General features: G+C 39.0%; 1 protein-coding gene across 4 annotated transcripts in view; it reads left to right on the forward strand.

Annotated features, from left to right (window-relative positions):
* The window catches only part of LOC138755209 (zinc finger protein 236-like), a 160,014-nt gene that overhangs the window by 49,387 nt on the left and 85,367 nt on the right, over positions 1 to 25,260 (forward strand). For 3 of the 4 annotated variants that reach the window (XM_069920764.1, XM_069920763.1, XM_069920765.1), the window contains exons 2-9: positions 896 to 1,053; positions 2,848 to 3,012; positions 5,313 to 5,491; positions 10,367 to 10,494; positions 15,508 to 15,680; positions 20,620 to 20,769; positions 24,313 to 24,489; positions 24,962 to 25,184. In XM_069920764.1, coding sequence (XP_069776865.1) covers positions 896 to 1,053; positions 2,848 to 3,012; positions 5,313 to 5,491; positions 10,367 to 10,494; positions 15,508 to 15,680; positions 20,620 to 20,769; positions 24,313 to 24,489; positions 24,962 to 25,184 — 1,353 coding nt within the window. Of the gene's footprint in view, positions 1 to 895; positions 1,054 to 2,847; positions 3,013 to 5,312; positions 5,492 to 10,366; positions 10,495 to 15,507; positions 15,681 to 20,619; positions 20,770 to 23,309; positions 23,419 to 24,312; positions 24,490 to 24,961; positions 25,185 to 25,260 lie in introns of those variants that run through there. The other variant, XM_069920766.1, reaches the window with a different exon arrangement.

The following is a 25,260-nucleotide window of genomic DNA, read 5'->3' on the forward strand; positions in this document are numbered from 1 at the left end:
ACTTTTGTTTAAGTAACCATTTGTGAGGGCGAATTTCTATTGTTGCTTGGTTTTGGGGTCATCTGGGCCCATAACAAGGGTAAGATCAAGCAAGACAGTAGGAGCAGGAATAGGCCACTATTAGGTCAAGCTAATCTGCTGTAGGCCTTGTGTCTTCTGTGCCAGTTTCCTATAGCCCTCAATTCTCTTGATTATTTTTTTCCTAAAATGTATCCATTTCCTTTTGAAATACCTCCAATAATCTAGCCTCCAAACCCCCTCCAGGCAGAGAATTCCACAGATTTTCCATCTTCTGCAAGGAGAAATTCCTACGCTAGTGGAAACATTTAGCTATCAACACTGTCATGCCTTTAGGATCCCTGCATTTCAATAAGGTCACTTTTCATTCTTCTAAACTCCAAAGACTATATATGCCCTAGCTTCCTTAGCTACTGGTGCACAATGCTCCAAGTTAAGCGTCACCAACATCGCAATATTTCCCCTTTCTGAATTCTAACTTTGAGCAATATGCTGTTTGTCTTGCTAGCTACTTGCTGCACCTGCAAAATTATTCTTGTGTATTTTAGTTAATGAGGGAAGTTAGAGAGAAAAAAAAATCAAGCAAACATGTAAAACCTGTGAAATGCAGGCCAGGGAATTGAAACAAAGATGGGATGTTGGAGAGAACTGAAACAAAATGGGGATATTGAAAACACAAACAGCCACAGATGCTGGAACCCAGACCAAAAACATTAAGCTGTTAGAAGAGTTCAGGGGAACGATGGAAATGCCCAGCAGATGAGATGAACTATATGAGAGAGAAAAGTGGGAATTTAAATCACAGATAAAGCTGTATGGGCTCCATTACTGGAACTGTCTTGTTAATCCTCTGTTTTTTAAAAAATTTCTTGTATAGATAATTTGCTGGAATTGAGTGCAGACAATGCAAATGGATTTCTCGAGTCCCAGGATACTCAGTACCGCGATACTCATAAATGTGATGTTTGTTTCCAAACATTTTCCAAGTACAATCAGTTACAGCGCCACTTACGGGAACATGAGGAAAATGATAAGGTAATTTCACTTGTTTTTGGTCCTTCAAATGTTTGAAAAAATGATGGCTTTGTAATTGCAATATAGTCAGGAGCTGATTTAAATAATATTGTTAAATCAGTCTTAACAATATTAAATACTAAGAAAGATATAATTTAGCTTTTATGAAGCCCCTTCAACCCATAAGTCATTTTTCTGTGGTATCAGTTAGACTAAGAATATTCTAGGATCAAATTTCTGTATGGAGTTTGTTGGACTTGAGTGAGAGTGACACTGCATGTATTCCCTTGTAAACTAGAGATGGAAGACGATGAGTAACTGCACAGAAACAGGTCCTTTGGCCTCTCTTGTGATAGTATTGAGAATTTCTGTGCATTGGCCAAATTTGGGATTGACCTTGCCTTAAAGCCTCTTGTGGTGAAATAGCAGAGTAACATATATACCTTGATGAAATGTCAGTTATATATTTTTACCTTTGCTACATAAAGGACACTGTTTGACCAGCTGAGTTTCTCCAGCATTTTGTGTTTTTTACTTCAAACACGGTGTCTACAGATTTCCGTGTTTACTTCTAACATTTACTGATGATTGGTAATTCAAGGTAGTAATATGCATCCCCTCATTCAGTCAAATAACCAGTGGACAGGAATCTCTAAGTGCATTGCACTATTTTCTCATAGCAATGTTTGATTGAGCACTGACTTTATCTGTTGGCCAGAAAGTTCATCCAGGTGGAAGTTCATCCTACACAAAAGCAAATAATATACTGCCTTTACCCAGACAGGAAACAAGCATATCAAGATCAGGGCCCCAAAGCCTGCTCCTAGAAACTGCTCACACCACCTGCTTTTCCATCTTGTCTCCTAGAAAACTGCAGTGATGAGCTCTGTATTAAGTTTCACAGTCCCGTACTCTGCACGGGAGTAGCATTTAGCTGATGGTCACGGTTTGCTTCATCTGCTCATTCAGTATTGAGAATATAAAGAAGCCTATCTTTTTAATAAGTCAAAGTACTTACTGGTAATTCTTTTTACTTGTAGAATAAATAAAATTATTTTGTTTCCAAATGTAGTGGCAAAATACATTTTTCCTTTAGGTTAGGATATCACAAGGTAAGTACACTACATGGAGTAAAGATATGGATCACATTGTCTTTAAGATTATCGTGATGGATTACAAATACTAAATACAGTACTTGGTTCATGTCTTGCATGAAAAGTAGGGGGTTTTGGACTTTGAGAAAGGGAAGGGTTGGATTGATTGTGGAGTTGGTTTATATGGGTCAGCACAGCATCATGGGCTGAAGGGTCTGTACTGTGCTGTTCCATATCTGACAAACCTCTGCAATATCCACATACCTCCATTGTTAACCATGCTTCCTGCTGGAATTCCCTCTCACTGTTTTTAGACACTCCTTAGATCCACTTTCACCAGACTTTTGGCCTTGTGGCCCAATTATAACTCACTGTAAGATGGTGCTTCTTCAAAGTGTTATGAGATGGAGTGCCATGTTAAAAGTTTTGGTACTTGAACAGCTTTGAAGAACTGAACAATCCATACCCATTCCTATGATATATCAACTATATTGCACAGCAATGTTGTTAACTCTTTTAGTAGCTGCATATGGTTTAAAAAATACTTCACGTGAAATATTTTTTTAATCTCAGCTTTTGTTGTATTGTTGGTGGCTCATAAATGCTGAATGGCTCAATTTTGGCAAGGGAAGAGTTGTTATTTTTCACAATTTCCTGTGTAAAAATGTAATTTCGTTATACTTTAAAACTGCAAACTTTTTTGCTTTGTCTGTGTAAACAGCCTTACCGATGCGATCAATGTCCTGCATCCTTTAATGTGGAATTTAATCTTGTATTGCACAAAGCTACTCACAATGCAAATGACCCATCTTGTCCTGTTTGTGGCAAAAAATTTTCCCGTGTGGCCAGCCTTAAAGCTCATGTCATGCTGCATGAGAAAGAAGAGGTGAGTTTCGTTCTTTGTAATATACCTTAACATCAAATTATGTTAAAATTACATTTTGTTACATATGTTCTGAACTCGAAAGAATGTTCTCCTTTTTATAATTCTTCAATGGCAACACCTTGCATCAATTATTGACATGAAAAAAAAACCCTCAAATTTGCCTAATGTTATTTGGCAATTGTTGAGCTTAGGAAGATGAGAGGTGATCTTATCGAAGTCTATAAAATCATGAGGGGCTGGGATAAAGTGAATATTTACAGTCCCAGGATAGGCAATTTTAGAAGTAGAGGGCAGAGATTTGCGGTGAGAAGAAAGAAATTTAAACGAGACCTGAGGGGCAACTTTTTCCACTCGGAGGGTGGTTCATATCTGGAATGAGGTTCCAGAGGAAACTATACAAGCAGGCACAATTTTGGCACTCAAAAGACATTTGGATAGGAAGTTTTTAAAAGGATATGGGCTAAATGCAGGCAAATGGGTCGAGCCCATAATGCCAACTTGGTCGGTATGTTCAAGTTGAGCCGACAGGTCTCCTCTGTGTTCAATGAATAATGTTTCAAAGAAAACTATCACTTTGTTTGGAGGCTCACATATCTTTTAAGGAGGAGTATGTATTCATTAGTGTTGCTGGTGATAAATTAGATAATTCTTACTTTTGCAGGAGCACTTAATTATAAAATTAGAAAAAGAAGAACTGAACGGATGATCAAGAACCTCTGATCATAGGAAAGTGCTTAGTCATCTCAAATGCGGCAAGAAGTATCTAGTATTTTAAAATGGCTTTGCGTTTGCAATCTCAGTGCCTAAAGTACATTGTCTGAGATTATGCAGAGAGTTAATTTGCTTTGATCTCCCACTGGAGTTCACTGGAAAATGATGCCCAATCCATCAAGGCATCATTCCATCAGTTGTAATGGAGTCTGTTACTGAGTTTAGATGGCTGTCAATGCAAATAGTTAAGCTTCTCTGACTGCTCAAAACAATTATAAATGTGTTGAATTATTTTAATAAATTACCTTTAAATATTAAACTAAAAAATGTAAAAATAAATTGGAGAAATTCAGAAAAAGTTGAGATAATGGTGTTTGTAGTCACCTGTAATTGCACCAGTCCATTGAAACAAATATTCACAAATGTGGGAGCTGTTGCCACAGTGCAAGTGCTAAATAATCTTGTGTTCCTTTGCGGCTCTTCATGAGAAGTCCAGTGCTGGAGCAAAGGCACAGAAAATCCTGCAAGAGCAGTGAGGATTTTTGGAATTTGTGTGTAATGTGTGGAAATCTCAAATTTTCTGTTTGGATTTTTGCTCTAGAACTGATAATTTCTAATAGATTTTCAAAATTATTATGTCTATCAGAATCTTGCACATAAAATTTTCAGTAACTGAATTAAATTAAAAAATTAAAATAAACAAGAATAAAAAATTAATTAAAAGTTTAAATTTGTAAAAGTCAAAGTTCTCCAAAGCCACACAAAATTCCTTGGTGAATATGGGAGCAAATATTCTGCCAGCGGTGCCCATGTCAGCTGTTTGAATAAAGTTTCAATAAAGTTGTGTTTGAATAAAATGGTGGTTCCCAGGATGAAGAACTGCTGCTAGGGCGACTCTCCCAAAATCTATTTCTTCCACATAAGAGTCTTTATCTTTATTAGTATTGTCTTTATCTTTAACGGGATTCAAATATAAATTTTGTAAGTTACGGGAATTAAAGTCACCTGATTAAAATGAACTTTACATAATTAAGGACTGCAAAACTGATTTTTATTTTCAAATTACATTTCACACTGTCTTTTGTCTTTTAAACTACTCTTAACACAGGTGTATTAGTTAAGCATTGTCAGATCAACCAGAAATTTTGCATATCCAGCATCTGCGATCCTTGTAGGTGCTGGATACCAGGGATTTTACTGTAATAAACTGAGCTTTAGTTTTATAGTGTTATCAGCAAACATCTGTTTTTTTTTTCCCTTTGCTATTTAAGGTTAGGTTAATCTGTTCAAGAAATCCATTTTCAGCACTGAATTATTTGCTGTGATGAATTGAAATGATGACAAGTGGTTCTTACAATTGAACTATATTGGCACTGCCCTATATATCTGTGGATTTAAACGACTGAAAGGGTTATGGGTGGAGGAAAAGAATAAGAATGTCCAATTAAGATCACTAGCCTACATTCTTAATGCCATAAATTTAACTAATTACACTGCAAAATAATAATTGTGAATGTTGACTCTATTTTTGTGGAAACTTGCTCAGTTTCAAATGGCCTGACTTTTTGTATTGATTTTCTCCTTTGTAGAACCTGATATGCACAGAATGTGGTGATGAATTTACGTTACAGAGCCAACTTAGTAGACATCTGGAGGAACATCGGCAAGAACTAAATGGAAGCCAAGTGCATGTTTGTAAGATCTGCACTAAAGAATTTGAAAGGCCTTCCCAGCTACGTGATCATATGAAATCTCATTATAGAGTTAGGTGTGTGATTTGAGGCAGAAACATAATAGCTTATTTATGTTGTAATGGGCAACCATACATATTGCAAAGTAATTCAGTTATAAAATAAATAATCTCTTCCACTAGAGTACAACATTCAACCCTCACGCTGTATTCTGGTCATAATTTGTTCATTTCAGTCTTCCTCACAACCTTGGACGTGGTTGTGAGAGGTCGGAGGTCCTAATTGATTGGCTTATCGTCTTTCATGTGGATGTTAAATTTTTAACATTTCCGCCGATCTACCTCAATCATATTTGTTCTTCTGAGTTTTGACTTTCCTATGCAATGTAGATATGCATCTGTAAAATATATGAATCTTCCATTTGTCAGATTACATCTCGATATTGTCACCACCAGGTTCAGGAACAGCTGCTACTCCTCCACTATCAGATTCTTCAACAACAAACTCAATCAGGGACTCATTTAAAGACTCTTGTGCACTTCATTGATTTTTTTAATTCTCTCTTTATAGCACAGTTGATTTGTTTACATTTTTAATCTGTTTACAGTTCTTTATTTGTTTACATGGATATGTTGTTCATCAGACCTTTTGAGGGTTATATCTTTTGTCTGGCATTGATGCTGATAGATTGTTTTTCCAACTAGGAATATCTGGAACTCTGAAACTGGGGTTGGAGCTATGAAGGGTCACCATTTAAGAAGGAGATGAGGAGGAGTTTCTTCTCAGATGTGAATATTTGGAGTGCTGTGCCCTCAAGTTCCATGGAAATGAAGTTTTGAATATGCACTGCCCTCCATAATGTTTTGGACAGACACTTTTTTCCTTTATTTGCCCCTGTGCTTCACAGATTTACATTTGTAATTAAACAATTCATTTGTAATTAAAGTGCACAATCCAGATATTATTCAGTGTTATTTTTATACATTTTGGTTTGATCAAGTATAAATTACAGCAATTTTTAATACGTAGTCCCCTCATTTCAGGGCACCATAATGTTTGGGACTTATGACTTCGCAGGTGTTTGTAAGTATTCAGGTATGTTTAATTACTTCATTGGTGCATGTATATGAGAGCTAGGCTTGCTTCTAAGCTTTTGATCACCTTTGGAGTCTATAGATGCCATTCTTCAACATAAGGACCAGAGATAGAACATAGAACACGACTGCACAGTACAGGCCCTTTGGCCCTCGATGTTGTGCTGACCCATATATCCCTTTAAAAAAGTTACAAAACCCACCCTACCTTGTAATCCTCTATTTTTCCTTCATCCATGTGCCTGTCTAAGTGTCTCTTAAATGTCCTTAACGTTTCAGCCTCCACCACCAGCCCAGGCAAGGCATTCCAGGCACCCACAATTCTGTGTAAAATTTAAAAAAAATTTGCCCCTGATGTCTCTCCTAAACTTACCTCCCCGAATTCTGTGCATATCTCCTCTGGTGTTTGCCAGTCCTGCTGTGGGAAACGGGTACTGGCTGTCATTATCTTGTAGATCTCTATTAAGTCTCTTCTCATCCTTCCACGCTCCAAAGGGAAAAGTCCCTGCTCCGCTAACCTTGCCTCATAAAATTTGTTTTCCAATCCAGGCAACATCCTGGTAAATCTCCTCTGCAGCCTCTTCATGGGTTCCACATTCTTCCTATAATGAAGTGACCAGAAATGAACACAGTATTCCAAATATGGTCTCACTAGAGATTTGTAGAGTTGCAACATGACATCTCTACTCCTGAACTCAATCCCCCTATTAATGAAGCCCAGTATCTCAAAGGCCTTCTTAACTATCCTATCAACCTGTGTGGCAACCTTGAGGGATGTATGGATTTGAATCCCAAGGTCCCAAATTTGCATCCTGTCTGTATCCTCTTGTAACCTTCAACAACCTTCAGCTCCATCCATAACTCTTCCAACCTTCGTGTCGTCGGCAAACTTACTGACCTATCCTTCTGCCTCTTCATCCAGGTCATTTATAAAAATCACAAAGAGCATGGGTCCCAGAACAGATCCCTATGGCACTCCACCAGTCACTCACCTCTAGGCAGAATACTTTCCTTCCACTACTATTCTGCTTTCTTCCTGCAAGCCAGTTTTTTAATCCACACAAGCAAGATTCCACTGATCCCATTCCTTATGACTTTCTGGATGAGTTCCTCATAGGGGACCTTGTCAAATCCCTTGCTAAACTCCACGTAGACCACATCTACCACCCTAACCTCATCAATTTCTTTTGTTACCTCCTCAAAAAACTCAATTAGGCTTGTGAGGCACAACCTTCCCTCCACAAAGCCATCGTGACTATCCTGGTACTTCTCCAAACACTCATAGATCCTACCCTTAAGAATCCTCTCCAATAGTTTGCACACCACACATATTAGACTGACGGTCTATAATTCCCAGGATTCTCTCTATTTTTTAATCAAGGGGACTACCTTTGCCTTTCTACAATCCTCTGGCACCTCCCCTCCAGCCAAAGAGGATTCAAAGATCATTGCTACTACCCCAGTTATCTTTTCTCTCACTTCCCATAGCAGCCTGGGGTATGTTGCGTCCGGCTCTGGGAACATCCTCATGTTTCTAAGAAGATCTAACACTTCCTCTTCTTTAATCTCCACATTGTCCAGTATACAGGCCTGTACTTTTCTGACCTCACCCTGATTAAGGTCCTTTTGTGAATACTGAAGCAAATTTTTCATTTAGGATCTCCCCAACCTCATCTGCCTCCAGGCATATTTTGCCTTCTTTATCCTTTAGTGGTCCCACCCTCATTCTCATTATCCTTTTAAGAAGCAATTATGAGGCTAAAACACAAGAATAAGACAGTAAAAGATATCACCCAAACCTAAGGAACATTATTAAGAAGGAAAGGCGTATTGATGTGCTCAGTAATTGCAAAGGGACTGGTATTAAAAGAAGACCTTTACCGCTGATGACAGAATAATTCTCAAATAATGAATAAAAATCCCCACGTGTATGTCCAACAGATCAAAAACATTTTTTAGAAGTCAATTACTACTGTCCGCAGAAGACTTCATAAACAGAAATTGAGAGGCAAACTACTAGTTAGCCACAGAAAGGATGGTAAAAGACCCTGCAAAATTCTAGAAACGGTCTTGTGGACAGATGAGATCAAGATTAACCTGTATCAGAGTGATGGCAAGAGCAAAGTGAGGAGGTATAAAAGAACTGCCCAAGATCCAAAGCATACCACCTTTACCAAGGTTTGCATCTAGCAATGCAGCCTCTGTATTTCTGTTCTTGAAGTCTTATGCGGACAGTAGTCATTGACATATTCCCACCTACCCCCTGAAGAGTGCTTCAGGTCTGTCAGACATAATTTTGGGGATTTTTCTTCATTGTGATGAGAATTCTTCCGTCATTAACAGTGGAGGACTTTCTTGGAATACCAGTCCCTTTACAATTACTGAGCTCACCACTACGTTCTTTCTTTGCATGATATTCCAAACTGTTAATTTTGGTAATCCTAATGTTTGGGGGATGTCTTTTACTGTTTTATTCTTGTTTTTCAGCCTCATAATGGCTTCTTTGACTTTAATTGGCACAACTCTGGTCCTCATGTTGAAAAATGGCAACTACAATCTCCAAAGGTGATCAAAAGCTTAGAAGCAAGCCTAGCTCTCTTATACCTGCATCAACAAAGCAATTAAACATGCCTGAGTACTCACAAACATTATGGAGCTCTGAAATGAGGAGACTATATAAAAAGTTCTGTAATTTCTACGTGGTCAAACCAAAATGTACAAATAACCTTGAATAAAATCTGGAATGGTACTTTAATTACATATGAATTGTTTGATTACAAATTAAAAACTGTAGAGCACAGGGGCAAAAAAAAAGGAAAAAAAAATCTTTGTCCCAAACATTATGGAGGGCACTATATTGAAGGAGAGATGATTGACAGTTGATTGACAGGGAGTCAAAGGATGTAAAAAGAGAGCTGAAAAGTGGGGTTGAAATCAACATTAAAACAGCTATAATGTTTTTGAATAGCAAGGCAATCCTCAGGGGCCGATTGGCTAACTCCTGCTTTTTCTTGTGTTCCAAACTTGGACGAGATTAAATATGACATCTAGCTAAAACAACAAATTAATGTCGATTGCTGAGTGACTGGGGTTGTTGCAAATTTGCATAATTTTAATGACTAATGTTTATTTCATCAATTCAAGCTATATTTTATTTCCTTAACTGTCTTGTACTTTTCTCTGTGCCCTACACTATTTGATGACTGTTATATTACACTGTTCTCTTATTTATATTTTTATTTGTTATTACTTCACTACCTGATGTATCAGTTGAGTTGACTGGATAACATGCAAAATGAAGCTTTTAACTGTACTTTTTGTACATATGACAAAATATACGTTAATTCATTCAATATTTAGTCCTTGTATCACTTTAGTAAATTTATATTCAACTCTCCAAGCCCAATGTTTACTTGCAAAGTTGTGGTAACAATAGCTCCTCATAGTACTCCAGATTTTGTTGCAGAATATTGACAAAGTATGACTCCTTCCTTTGGTAGCCCAATCCTATGGATAGAAAAGCTAGTATTCCATTGTAAATGTTTTCTGGACCATTACATGGCATTTTAATGAATAATATACCTGGATCTGCTTGGCCGTCTTGCTTTTCTCCATTTCCAAAGTACTCTCAAATCTAAAGTGGCATATTTCACATTTTTGCACACGGAAATGCAATTTTCAGTTGAATGCAGCACCATTTCTTTGTCATTTAAGCCTTTCATTGTTACTGCTTAAAATGCTGCAAATCTTTGTGGTGAATGCCTACCTATAAATGTTGGATGATTTACACTGTAATATTTTTCCATAAGATGTTGCATGATATCCATAAGTTTTTTTTTTGCATCCCTTAACCCCCAGGTCATCCCTGTGTACCAAGCAGTATAAACGACACGTAGATCGATCAGGGTTTTCTCACCGTTGTGAGCATTGTGGGAAAACATTCCAGAAGCCCAGCCAGCTAATTCGACACATCAGAATACATACAGGTGAGGTATGCTGTGAGGCTATTATGAGATTATTTATCAGAATACATTTGTTAATGTATCTGCCTCTACTGGTAACTTCAGATATTCACCATCCCTTGTGGAACTGTTCCTTCATTGTTCAATTTTAATAATTGTACATTTTTGGATTGAAATATGCATGTCACTTGCATTGAGCATTGGTTAGGATATTTTACAATGGAACCATCTAAAAATATTTGAAATTTTTCGTTTGAGTGTTTTCTCATGGATTATTATTTAAAAATTTTGAAATTGTTATAGAGCCATCATTAATCCCCAATCAATTGACCCGAGCTTTACAAAAAGCTAACCAAGCATTTTGATGACATAAAATTTTACCCAATCGGAAATTAATTTTCACTTCATTTTACTCCAGAAACCCAACAGCATGCCAAGAACTAATTTAACCATGCTTAACAGACACTTGCTAACCCTTGATGTTACTCCCCAGTTTATGCATTGAGAATCTAATTGATAGTTATGAATTATCTGCTGCATTGTCAGTGAGTAGATACGAAGGAAAACCTATTTGGTGTAAGGGCGCAGATTAAACTGGGAAATTGTTCGTGGAATTTGAAGAAGTTATGAAAGTTAATTGAAAGTGTGAAAACTGAAAGGATTTATTTCAGAACGAAGGTTATGGTAAAAGTTGTTTTAAATTGCCACCATTGCTATAACCTGTTGTAAAATATTTTTTAAAACTGGCATCACTACTGGATCTGCTGTATCGGCAGCTCTGCTGCTGATGCAGACATAGAAGAGCAGAGAGCAGAGATGCTCTGCAGGGACCTCCTGGCCAGTCCTAATATCAAAATTTGTGTGTTGGTTTTAAGACGGCCCGTTAAATGAACCGATAGTGTGTTTCTAAAAAAAATCTTGCAACTACGTGGTCTGTGCCCATGATGGCGCTGCCTATGCCGGTCAGCATCCCACGAGTGGTTGCAGACTCTGGGAGAGCAGTGGATTGGCACAGGGGCACCAGATTCAAGGAGAACACAGAACATGCCCTTTGAGAAGAAGAAGCGTAGGAGACGACCATTCATGATGGTGACCACGGTAGCAGACCAGCAAGGGAATCAACGTCTGAAGGACCCACGCAGGCTGTGTGCTGTAGGTGACATTCCTTGGAAGGACGTACACATGCTGCGGGCTGCTGGCAATTTATGCGAAGGACCCTACACAGGCTGTAGGCTGCTGGAGACTGGCTCATGGAAACCAGGTATCAGAACCAAGATTGGAGAGTGTGCTGAAGGCAAGAAGGGCTCCCTAAGGGCCTCAGGCACTGAAGACTTCCTTCCTAATCGTTTGGATCTGGACCTTGGGTTGCTGAAGGTTTGAACAGGAGTCTGTGTAGCTGCAGTAGCACTGGAGGCGAATCCACGGACACTCAGTGTATCAGATTGGACTCTCTCTTACTTTTCTTTTTCCTATTTTTAGGGCCACCTGGCTATGTTCATGCCAACTCTTTATCTGCCTAACAACTGACAAAAGTTAAAGTATATCATGTATATTATACTTTCAATGTATTATTAAATGACAACAAAAAGAACCTTTGAACCTCTAAAATTGAATGCTTTAAAGTCTTCAAGAGAATGGGAGAAAAAAGGAATTAAACAAATAGAAAATTGTTTTTTGGGAAATAATTTATTATCATTTGAACAAATGAAGTACAAATATGGAATAACTCATGGTACAATGTTTGCATACCACCAACTGAAAACCTACTTAAAGGACAAATTGGGAAGCAGACTGAGATTACCAGAAGGAAGCAGCTTTGAATATGTGATTACAATCTGGACATGTGAGAAAGTAGAAAAATTTTGGGAAGATCTAAACCAAATATTAAATAAAATTACAGAAAACAATATACCAAAAAATCCAGAGATCTTCCTCCTAAGTAACATAAAAAACAAAGAATTTGGAATTGATTTGGATGGTGCACAAAAAAGATTTGTTAAGATAGCTCTAGCCGTAGCAAAAAAAATGTATTATGTTAACCTGGAAATTGGAAGATAATTTGAAAATACAACAATGGTATATAGAAATGAATAAATGTATTCCATTAGAAAAAATAACATATAGTTTAAGAAATAATATTGAAATATTTGAACAAATATGGGAGCCTTACATGAAACACAATAGAGAAAACCTACCGGGGACATTCACTACCTAAGTTAACGAAAGGAGAAGGAAATGAAAAGAATTGACTCAGTGGAATTTCTTGTTTATTTTTATTGAATGACAGCATTGTTTGACTGGTTTAATGTATCTTAGATTTTGTACTTTAAATGGATGGGGGGGGAGGTAGGGAGGGTGTGATGGGAGGTAGGGAGGGTGGGATGGGAGGAGGGGGGGGGAGAAAATGACACTGTATATATTTGAAAAGGAAAATATATGTATCATGGTCAATGTGATTTATGGTGTGAAAAATAAAAAAATTAAAAAAAAAGAATATGTGATTACAGACACAATGATAATTAAAAGATTTATAACAAACATGTACATCAAGCTGCAAGAGAAAGAAAATGATGAAATAAGCTATAAACCCAAACAAAAGTGGGAAAAAGATTTAAACCTAAAGATAAAAAATGAAATATGGGAAAAGTTATGCTCTGGAACTATGAGAAATATAATAAACAAGAGGTTATGCATGATACAATATAATTGGTTACACAGGCTATATATCATGCCCCAAAAGTTAAATAAATGGGATCCAACAGTATCAGATAGATGTTTTCATTGTAAGAAGGAAATGGGAACAACAGTACATGCAATTTGGGCATGTGAGAAAGTGAATAAATTTTGAGAGGATCTAAATCAGATATTAAATAAAATCATAAAAAGCAACATACCAAAAAATCCAGAGATCTTTCTTCTGTAATATAAGAAGTAAAGAATTAGGCCTCAAACTGGATGAAGCACAAGAAAGATAAAATGTAAAATGTGAACTTGGAAATCAGAAGAGAGCCTGAGAGAACAGCAATGGTACATGGAAATGAATAAATGTAGTCCATTGGAAAAAAATAACATATAATTTAAAAAATAAAGTCACATTATTTGAACAAATTTGGGAATCGTACATGGAACACAACTGAGAGGACTTGCCTCGGACCTCCACCCCCTAAAATGATAGAATGAGAAGAAGACAAAATGAACTGACCCGGTGTGTAAAAGTAGATGATGACACAATTTTCTTGTTTATTCTCATTGTGTGATGACATTGTTTAATGGGTTTATTGTATGTCTTCTTCTGGCTTGGCTTCGCGGACGAAGATTTATAGAGGGGGTAAAAGTCCACGTCAGCTGCAGGCTCGATTGTGGCTGACAAGTCCGATGCGGGACAGGCTGACACGGTTGCAGCGGTTGCAGGGGAAAATTGGTTGGTTGGGGTTGGGTATTGGGTTTTTCCTCCTTTGTATTTTGTCAGTGAGGTGGGCTCTGCGGTCTTCTTCAAAGGAGGTTGCTGCCCGCCGAACTGTGAGGCGCCAAGATGCACGGTTTGAGGCGATATCAGCCCACTGGCGGTGGTCAATGTGGCAGGCACCAAGAGATTTCTTTAGGCAGTCCTTGTACCTCTTCTTTGGTGCACCTCTGTCATGGTGGCCAGTGGAGAGCTCACCATATAACACGATCTTGGGAAGGCAATGGTCCTCCATTCTGGAGACGTGACCCACCCAGCGCAGCTGGATCTTCAGCAGCGTGGACTCGATGCTGTCGGCCTCTGCCATCTCGAGTACTTCGATGTTAGGGATGAAGTCGCTCCAATGAATGTTGAGGATGGAGTGGAGACAATGCTGGTGGAAGCGTTCTAGGAGCCGTAGGTGATGCCAGTAGAGGACCCATGATTCGGAGCCGAACAGGAGTGTGGGTATGACAACGGCTCTGTATACACTTATCTTTGTGAGGTTTTTCAGTTGGTTGTTTTTCCAGACTCTTTTGTGTAGTCTTCCGAAGGCGCTATTTGCCTTGGCGAGTCTGTTGTCTATCTCGTTGTCGATCCTTGCATCTGATGAAATGGTGCAGCCGAGATAGGTAAACTGGTTGAGTTTTGTGTGCCCGATGGAGATGTGGAGAGGCTGGTAGTCATGGTTGGGAGCTGGCTGATGGAGGACCTCCGTTTTCTTCAGGCTGACTTCCAGGCCAAACATTTTGGCAGTTTCCGCAAAACAGGACATCAAGCGCTGAAGAGCTGGCTCTGAATGGGCAACTAAAGCGGCATCGTCTGCAAAGAGTAGTTCATGGACAAGTTTCTCTTGTGTCTTGGTGTGAGCTTGCAGGCGCCTCAGATTGAAGAGACTGCCATCCGTGCGGTACCGAATGTAAACAGCGTCTTCATTGTTGAGGTCTTTCATGGCTTGGTTCAGCATCATGCTGAAGAAGATTGAAAAGAGGGTTGGTGCGAGAATGTTTAATGGGCTTGGAGGGGGGTGGGAGGGAGGGAGGGAAGGAAGGGGGAAAAAAGAGGAGAAAATGACACTGTGTATGTTTAAGAGGGAAATATTTGTGTGTATTTTGATTAATATGGTTCACAGTATGAAAAAAAAAATAAAAAAAAAAGATATTTCACTTGCTTCTGAGCCAGTTTTGTTTTTGGTATCTTCTGCAATGAAATACAGTTAATCATTAAATATGCCATGTAGAAACAATTTAATTAATGCAAATTGCTATCATTTTATTTAGATGGCGGAACATTTTTCATTATTAGTATTTATAAACCAGCGTCTGTCAGTAACTTGTTTAATTGCGGGTGCATTTAATTGGGAACCTTGTGATACTTGTTGCAGTAATTCTTGTGAATAAACAGCCATGAATTAACATACAGTATTACTACTGTAATATGATTAACCCAGTAAAGGTACACCTAAAGTTTTAACGTTTCATTAACTCACTGTAGTGTGCAATTTTATTACCATAGAATTAGTACTTAATACAATGTATGTCATTATTTTGCTGCATATGTTTCTGTGCTTACTGACTTTTATTCGGTTATTGTAGGTGAACGGCCATTTAAATGTGGTAATTGTGGAAAGGCTTTCAACCAGAAAGGAGCACTGCAGATTCACATGATCAAACATACTGGGGAAAAACCACATTTTTGTGTCTTTTGCCCAGCTTCATTCTCACAGAGAGGCAATCTACGAGCGCATATACAAAGGGTTCACACTGAGGTAATGGCATATACATCATGGTTAACAAGGCTTTTAGCCTGACTTCTTCATAGCTTTACTGAAATTCAAAATATGTTAAATTTGGCTAAATTGTGCAAAACTCTGCTTTATAATGTCTAAACTTTCCATTTTGCAATAATTTTAACTTGGTGTGTTTTCTAAGACTCTTTGCTTAGCTATTTTGACTGTTAGTCATCAGTTTCATAACCTTCAATTATTCCCTGCAGAGACAATTAATAATGAATTCCAAAACAAGTATATTATTGGTTCTGGAATAAAATTCCAAAATCCAACTGTGGTACACCCAAATCAATATTGAAATAGGATGAAAGATACCATTTAATTTCAGAAATTTCCCTTTCAGTTGTGAATGCATTTTCTTTCTGTTTGTACTTTGTCTTTGATGCATCCAACATCCATTGAAACCAGGGGCTATGTGTAACTATGCTGAACTAATATAGAACCAGCACACCTGCATAATTTCACTTTTAAAAAATAATACACTCAGTCACAATTTGTGTTTTGCTGCATTTTCAGTACCGTAAAATTGTTGATAGCCAATTACAGATGATTTACTAAATTTTGTTTTGCTCCATAATTAGGACAGGTAAAGGTATTGGGGAGCATCTTAAAGGAAGGAAAAGGGAGTGAGAGAGATGGTGATAGCTTGACTTCAGAGCTTGAGGAAAATCAACCACTAGTGGAGCAAAGGAAATCAGGGATGCACACAAGATAGGAGCTGGAACACAGCCGATTATGAGAATTTAAATTTCCAAAATTGTTCATTGGAAAATAGGGAGTAAATAGGTTTTGCTTTTTTTTCCCTCTGTTCACTCCTTCAGCAACCACTTGTCTGGCTCTGCTGTACTCAAGAAGAAAATTTAAAGTTTTAATTAGCTCTTGAAATGCAATAGCTAGTTCAATTAGAATGCTTAATTGTAAGGATGTAAAAAAACAAGGAGTTATGGTGGTTTAAGTAGTAAATGCAAATGTACAAAATAAAGCTGATTCTTGTAGCATAACTGATCTCTGATACTTGTGCTGTAACTTTCTTTTGGGCCCTTCTTGATTAATTTAATTTCTGCTCAAATACTTTAGTACACATTTGTAATTTTAGTTTTCATTTTATTTTCATTTTTTGATTAATTTCTAATATTAATAGTGAACTATAAAAATATAAATAATGAGTAGAACATAATTTTTTTAAGAAAGTCATGTTTGAGGAATCTGATCTTTTTTTGTTACAAAGAGACTGGTTGATACCTGGATTGACCTGCCAGAGGAGGTGGAATAAGATGCAATCTTGATCTTTAAAAACACCAAGAATATGCAAGGCACAGAAGGATACAGACCTAATACCGGCATATGGGATTAGTATGGATGGGTAAAATGATTGGTATGGACATCATGGATTGAAGGGCCCCTTGCTGAGCTGTACGACCATATGCTCCTATTGATCTGGACCCTAATTAGATTTTGGGTGGGAAGTCATGAAGTTCGACTCCATCTTACTTTAACCCACAGCCTATGAATCACCACTTAGAATGCAGTACAGAGTGTGGTGATGGGTAGAGAACACTAAGAACCTCTTGTTTGCAGACAAGCAAGGCAATGAATGGCTTCCTAAGAGGAAGAAGTGGGCCAGGTCTGTATGAGTGGCAGAAGAGTTAAATGTACAGTGGAACCCCGATTTAACGTGAATCCAGATATAATGCAATGAGTCATTGGACTCTGGCATCAGGCACCGCTGGGAGTGGGACGGTTGGTTTACTTAAAATTACTTTGTGTTTTAATTTCAACTGTAACTGCAACCATTTATTGAAATCCCGATTTAGCGTGATGCCGCTTTTTCGCGATGCAGTTTTTTTGGACCCAAACTATTGCATTATTTCAGGGTTCCACTGTATTAGAATGCAGACCGCATCTTCCATGATTTCATGAAATACCAGCTGCTAGGATTGTCTCTGCTGCGGGTCCCATTGCTTTCTTGTACTCCAGTAGCAGTGAAATAGTTGTGTTTGACAATTAGCTAGATTGTTGTGCATGGATATAGCTAGACATGGAGACCATTAGTCAGCAAACACACTTTGCTGGAGAAACACAGCAGGTCAAACAGTGCACTTTGTATAGCAAAAGTAAAGATACATAGCCAATGTTTTGGACTTGAGGCCTTCATCAAGGTATGAGCAAAATGTAGGTGGGCACCCAAACAAAATGGTGGGGGTTGGGAGGAGCAGGTGGAGGACCACAGACGAGATAATATGTGGATAAGGGAAGGTGGATGAACCAGCAAACAAGGAGAGGGGGAATGGCTCTGTGAATGGAGAAGGAAAGGGGTGGAGAGGTAGAGGAAAGAAGACAGAGGGATGGGGAAGAGAGGGAAAAGTGGGGAGTAGATTAGCTGAAACCAGGGAAGTCAATGTTAATGCCATTCAGTTGGAGAGTCCCCAGACGGAAAATTAGGTTGGCTCCTCCAATTTGCGGGCGATCTTGGTTTGGCAGTACGAGGCTACGGACAGAGATGTCAGCACGGGAGTGTGGTGTAGAATCAAAATGTTTGGCCAGTGGGAATCCCTGTTGTTGATGCAAACAGAGTGAGGGTGCTCAGCAAAGTGAACTTCCAGTCTCTTCAATGTAGAGAAGGCCACAACTGGAGCACCGGATGCAGTGGATGACTCCTGTGGATTCACAAGGGATGTGTTGCTTCACTCAGAAAGACTATTTGGGGCCCTGAATGGTGGTGAGGGAAGAGTTATGGCGCAAGTGAGGCACTTCCTGCGGCTGCATGGGAAGGTACTAAGGGGGCAATTAATGGGAAGGGATGAGTGGATGAGGGAGCCACAGAGTTCTTGCAGAAGGCAGAGAGGGAAGAAGAGGGGAAGATGTGTCTGGTGCTGGGATCATTTTGAAGGTTACGGAAATTATGGAGGATAATGTGTTAGATGCAGAGGCTGGTTGGTGTGGTTGGTGAGATACATAGCCAATGTTTTGGAATCCTGTTTTTGTTGCCTCTGGAGGCAGGGGGATCCAGGGCAGAAGAGTAGGAAATAGTGGAGATATGGGTCAGGGCAGAGTTGATGATGGTGGAGGGGCAGCAACATTTTTAAAAGAAGGAGGACATTTCAGATGATCTGAACTGGAAGACCTCATCTTAGGAACAGATATGATGGAGACGGAGAAATTGAGAGGAAGGAATAGAATCCTTGCAGGGGACTAGGTGTGAAGGAGTGTAGTTGTAGTTGTCCCTTATCCACCTATTACCTCGTCCATGGGACTGCTCCTCCCCGCCCCTCTTCACTGCACACCCACCACCCCCCCCCCCCCCCCACCACCCCCCCCCCCCCCCACCACCCCACCATCTTGCTCGGGCACATGCCTACATTTTTCTCATACCTTGATGAAGGGATCAGACCCTTTTTGAAATTCAGAATTTTTTGGAGTTAAGTAATTGCGCTGTTTTCAGATTTGCACAAAACAAAGGCACACTCAAACTAGAAGGGTCTCTGGATGGTGGTAGGGGGGGAGGGAGGGCCCAGTAGTGCTGGACATTGGAGGGTTGCGGTTGCACTGGATGGGAGGGTTTGGTAAATGAAGTGAGATAAAGATAGACCATAAAATTACTAGAGTACTTTTTATTTTTAAGTAAAATATACATTAAAAATTCAAATATAAACTGGTTCTTCATGGAATTTTCTATCTTGACTCTTGATAATCAAACCAGTCAGTGGTATATGTATATTTCTTCATTGTTGAGCCCACTCAATCAGACGTTTTTGCCCTATGCAATGTTTTCCTATTTTTCATTAATTTCTGGTCATCACTATCAATGTAAAACTTCAATAACATCTTTATGCTTCTTTAAGTCCTATATGGTGGTAGTTCCCACATCATGATCTTCAGTAACGCTCCGCACAGATACCTTGCGTCAAGCTTCTGTAGTAACTCTCCTTTAGCTTCTCTCTGTTACCTATAGGGGACTCGGCAGCACTTTTTGACATTTTCACACTCTTCAAAATCCATGAGCAGCAGAGGCATGTCAGTGGTAGGAGATCTGAGATAAGGCGCTGGATGGGGGTGGGTCATGTCGAGTCACGTTTGGCACTAAATGCGAGCTTTGATGTGCAGGTGACATCCTTAGAAAAAAATGTTTGGTTTTCGTAGGTTTCGGATTTCAGAATTTCGGATAAAAGATTATGTACACTGACCTGCTGAGTTTCTCCAGCATTGTGGTTTTACTTCATTCACTGCCTTTGCAGACTTTAGTGTTTTACCCCCACCTTTACTCAGCAGCTGCTTTTGGGGGGGCTTGGATTCGTCCGTCACTGAAGAAGCTCTTTCACTTAGTATCTCAGAAATCCTGTTGTGAAGACCACTGTTGGATCAGTGCAAAACTCTGGAACATTTTGTATGTCAGGTAGTGCCTGGGCAAATGCTATCCTGGAGCTGATCAACTTGAGAATGAATGAAGTCACACCAGATGCAGTAGCTCTAGATGACATGAAATTGAATGGCCAAGTGTGATTTGTATCTCTCTGCCTCCCTCCCACCCTGTTCACTTGAGTGTAGAATTGCCTGTAATCAAAATGTGCAGATGAAAAAGGTACTTGCATGTGCATTGAATGTAGCTGGCAGTTCCATACAGAATTGGTCAGCCAACCACCAACATCATCAGCACCGTGTTTCGACGGAATTGGCAAACAGATTTGCTTGCAAGAATGCTATTAGAATTCCATGCTGTCTTTAATGGATAGTGTGCTCCTGTGTAGCATTATTCTTCTTCTGGTTTACTTGTAACGAAGATTATAATTAGCACAAATGCAGAAGGTTGTTCTAATTTAGTATCTTGTATTAAGTGGTCATTGGGAGTAAATAACTGTGCTTGTTTAAATGGCAGCTTTTACTTTTTCCTGAAATTGCTTTCATTTTCATTCGGGCACAGGTAAAAGATGGGGACCAGCCAGCTTACCAGTGCGAGGAGTGTAGCTGTGTGTTTCGAAAACTGGGCAGCCTTAATGCACACATCAGCAGGGTGCACTCAGATGGATCGGAATCCTCGCGAGTAATAAGTGATACTGCGCACCATGTACCGGTAATTAGATTTGTTTGATTTCATAATCATCATTTGTATTTGCTGAAGGATGCAGTTCCTCAGCTCTGGCCAGAATTGGACATTCCATTTGTGAAAATACCATAGCTGTGCAATGCCACTTTATGGAGAATAGAGAGTGGGGATAGGAAGAGAAGCACGAAGAAGCTTCTGTTCACAGGCAAGTTAAGCGGTGAAGGGTTTTAGAAGAGGATGAAGTGGGACAGGTCTGTACAAGTGGCAGAAGATTACAGCAGATCTTATGGTACTTCTCGTATGTTGTGAGCAATTTGCTATTGTGTAACATCCACATCTCTGCACTAGTTGTCTGCTGTCCCTCTGACAACCTTCTTGTATGATCTATGCCAAGCCCCCCCCCCCCCCCCCCTCAATATGTTACAATCTCTAATAGTTCAACTTGTTAGATGAGAGGGAAAAGTTTAAAGAAGATGTGCAGAGCAGATATTTTACACAAGAAATGGTAGGTGCCTAGATGGAAGCAGATATGATAATTTTAGTGTTTAAGAAGGTTTTACTTGAACACAAATATACTAGGAATGGAAAAACATGGGTGATATATAGTCAGAAAATATTTTAATTTGGCATCATGTTCAGCACAGCCATGGTGGGTCGTGGGGCTGTTCCTGTGATGTACTCTTCTATGTTCTATTACTTCAATGTCATTTCTTTTGTGCCTTTAGCCAAATTAGTAATAATATTAGAAAACAAAACCACTTCCAGAGGAAAGTACTCAATTCCACCCTTGTAAAACTCCTGGGAGGCAGTTGGTATTGCTGCTGCACAGCTTCTAGGACCTCGGTTCATTCCTGATTCTGGGTGAAAACTTCAATGTGGCTACTTTGGTTGCACCATTTTACTTCCACACCCCAAAATCAATAGGTAGACTCTTTGGTAACTGTATCCTTAGTAAGACAAAAAGAATCAACAGGGCAGGTATGAGAGAAAAGAAGTTGCAGTGAAGCTGGAAAATAAGAAGAGAGGGAATGGAAGAAATAAGATTGCTCCCATGAGATCCTGCAAAATCCTGATAGGCTGAATAGACTGCCTCTCTGTAATTGAGTTTAAGATAAGATTTACAATTGCTTTCTGACCCTTGGAGACATATGTGCAGTGAGTTGCATGTAATCTTCTGTGATTTAACTTTTTGCATTAAATAGCATCTGAAAAACCTACATTATCTGCCACATTTCCATTATCTAGAATTGTGCCTTTGTCTCTGACATCAATTCCATTATATAGAATAATTGCCCAATTATTCTGTTTTCACCTATACAAATGTGTAGATAGTAATATAGATTGACCTACATTATAAATTAGCCTTTTATGCAGTCAGAATTTCCTATAATTTGATAAATGTTCTTCAGTTATTATTTGAAAGGAGATTATGTCAGGACGTTTAGTTCTGGTGTCTGTGCATGCATGCAAATTGAAGGTTACTGCAATTTATCACTGGCAAAATTGATATATACATATATATAGATATCTATATTTTTATATCATAAATGTATTGAGATTGAGGATAGTAATATTTATAATCTGTCCACATTTTTCTCAATACAAATATATAAAAATAGGTACACAATAAATCTTCCTAGTCATTGATATATAGTGACTAAGTCACTTTCCATCACCAGGTGCTATGCGATCAAAGTTTTATTTGCTCAATCATGGAAAGTGTTTCCTTTAAGCCTTCCTCTTTCTCTTTCTCAGCAGTTGCGGGAGTAATGACAACGAAGGTTGAGTTTGGTGGCTTTACTCCCCAAACTCATATTACAGCATGGTGTTATCTCGACTAGTTTTTTTCCGGCAGCTTTGCATGTTACTCTTGCAAAACAATTGCTAGCATTTTATAAATATCTGTAAGTTTTGGGATCCCTATATGAATGTGAAGATCCCAAATTTGCTGGGCAAGTTCCACGAGCAATTTCTGTTGCTGAACTCTCCATACGTTATTGAGATTTATTGTCATATGTATCAAGGTGCCGTGAGAAAGTTTTTGTTTTTAGTATGAGCAGTCAAACTGGACATCCCATGAATTGTACAGCAAGTGAAACACATTGCAAAATTGTAGAGTTACAGGAGAGATCAGATAGTCCAGAGCAAAGGCGAGGAGCTTCAGGATTAGTTTGCTACAATCCTCCTGCATTTGTGCAACACAACTGTTTTCCTGCTTTGATGCCAGGGATCTGTGAGCCCATTTCACTTGAATGGGCATTAAAAGGCTAACTTTCAGAGGGAGAACAATGAGAGAATTTGTTATTTTTAATCATAGACTGGTTACAGCAGAGGAAGATGATATTCAGCCCACCAACTCTAACAGAGAAATTCATTTCATCTTTGTAGTTTTTCATTTTTTTTATTGTCATTTTGTACCTAATTTCCCTCTTAAAGGATAAAAACAGAGCCTACCTTCCCCATGCCTACAGCCAATGTGTTCCAAATTCCAACCACATGCTGCGCAAAAGTAATTTTTCCATATGACACTACTAATTCCCTTCCCTTTATACCTTAGCACTTCTGGTCTCCATACGATAGGAAGAATGTGATTGCACAGGAGAGGGTGCAGAAAATTCATGAAGATGTTGCCTGGACTGAAGCATTTTGAGTTTGATGGTGGACCGGATAGACTGGGTGGGTTTCTCTTGGATCAGAGAAGGCTGATGGTTGGGGGAGGGGGGGGGAGGAGGTGGGATGGTGTGTAGGAGTGAGGGGAAAGGGGAAGAACTTTGCAAAAAAAAAACTGAGGCATCTTGTAGATTGTGAGAAACTTGCCCTTAAAAATAGGTGCCTATAACAAGTGGGTGTAGATTTAAGGAAACAGGGAATATTATTTTTGAGGGATTGTGAAGAAGAATGTGAGGTGATGAAGGCGGATATTTGCACAATATTGAAGAAGCGTTTAGTTCAATACTTGAAATGTCAAGTATAGAAGGCTACGGGATGAGTGCTAAAAATCGTATTAGCGTAGTATTTTGTGGCTGGCCTGGACATGGTGGGTTGAAGGGGCTGTTTCTATGCTGTATATGTGTTACTGCTAATCCTCATTCAATCCAATGGGGGAAGAACCTCCTATTATCCACTCTGCTCAGAATACTCACCATTTTGAATACCTTTATCAGATCTCTCCAGCCTTTTTATGTAAAAAAATCTTTCTTCCATTTTCAGCCCTTGGGTATTAGCCAGAACCCTTGTGCCAAAGAGCTTCGAAGTTACTTTAAATAAAAAGTCCTTTAAACTAAAATGTTGGCTCAGTCTGTACTTTGCACTGGTTGCCACCTCTAAAGGAAGCAGTTCCAACTTCTCCAATCTAGCCATGAAAATATTGTCCTTCAACCCATAAACCCTGTTATTATTTTTCTGGGCCGACTCTAATGTTATTTCATTATTCCTATAATAGGAAGCCAGAATTGAGTGCACTATTCCATCTGAGGTTGGGCCAGTGTTTTCTAAAAGCGATGAATATTAGCCAGGTGTGAATTATAAACTAGGTTTTATTTGCTTATGCGCTTTAAATTTCATTGACAGGCAGTTGGATCATCACCAGTGACCTCAGTCGGAGGACATGAAGGAGCACAAGCAGTGACTGATGTTATTCAGCAGCTCTTGGAGCTTTCGGAGCAGGTGACTGGAGAGGGGCCTCAATCTCAGCAGCCAGTGCAGCAAATCACCATAGAGGGCAGTATTAATCAAGACATCTTGCAAGTGAGTTCTCCATCTCCACTTGACCAACTGTAGAATTAGTTTTGCAATGCCAAACCAGCTTCCGATCTTTGAGCTGACAGGCAAGTAACAATGAAAAAGGCACCATCTTTATTTTCTAAAAAAAATCCTGGAGATAACAAATAAACTGATGACCTAAAATAGAATGTTGGTCTCCTGGATTATTCTGGAAAAAAATACCGATTTGTTAGCCATTTTAAAAAAGGTTATAAAATCTCATGGCTGAATGTAGACCTTCTTATTAATGCAGCCCTTTTACTGGAAATTCCTCTTGAAATTCTTAACAAAGTGCAATTAAAAATATTTTGGTTGCATTGCTGTCACAGATATACTTGCCATGTATTCTGAATTGGATCTCATTAACCAGTCTTTTCTCATTTATGTAATGTGATGTTTTTATTAGCTTTGAAATGTAGTTTTATTTTTATAAATTAACTTTTAAATTCAATTGCAGCAAGCCTTAGAAAACAGTGGGCTCACTACCATTCCTATACAAGCTCATCAGTCTGAGTCTGGCCAGCCAAGACCTATGTTATCCCGAAGTCAGTCCCAGGATGTGCAGAGTACCCCCCTTCAACCAACTCAGTCTCCTGCTCCACAATCACACCAACAGCGCCTGGAAAAACTGTCAGGCAAAGAGAATGTGGATGTAGTGAAAAAAATGATGTTGTATCCTGGTAAGACCAAGATCAGAGAAAATCTATTCTGTTAGTCCTTTGGTACGTCTGGGGTGACTAATGATATTCATACAAT

Source organism: Narcine bancroftii, chromosome 2 (genome assembly GCF_036971445.1).
Source record: "Narcine bancroftii isolate sNarBan1 chromosome 2, sNarBan1.hap1, whole genome shotgun sequence".
Classification (NCBI taxonomy): domain Eukaryota; kingdom Metazoa; phylum Chordata; class Chondrichthyes; order Torpediniformes; family Narcinidae; genus Narcine; species Narcine bancroftii.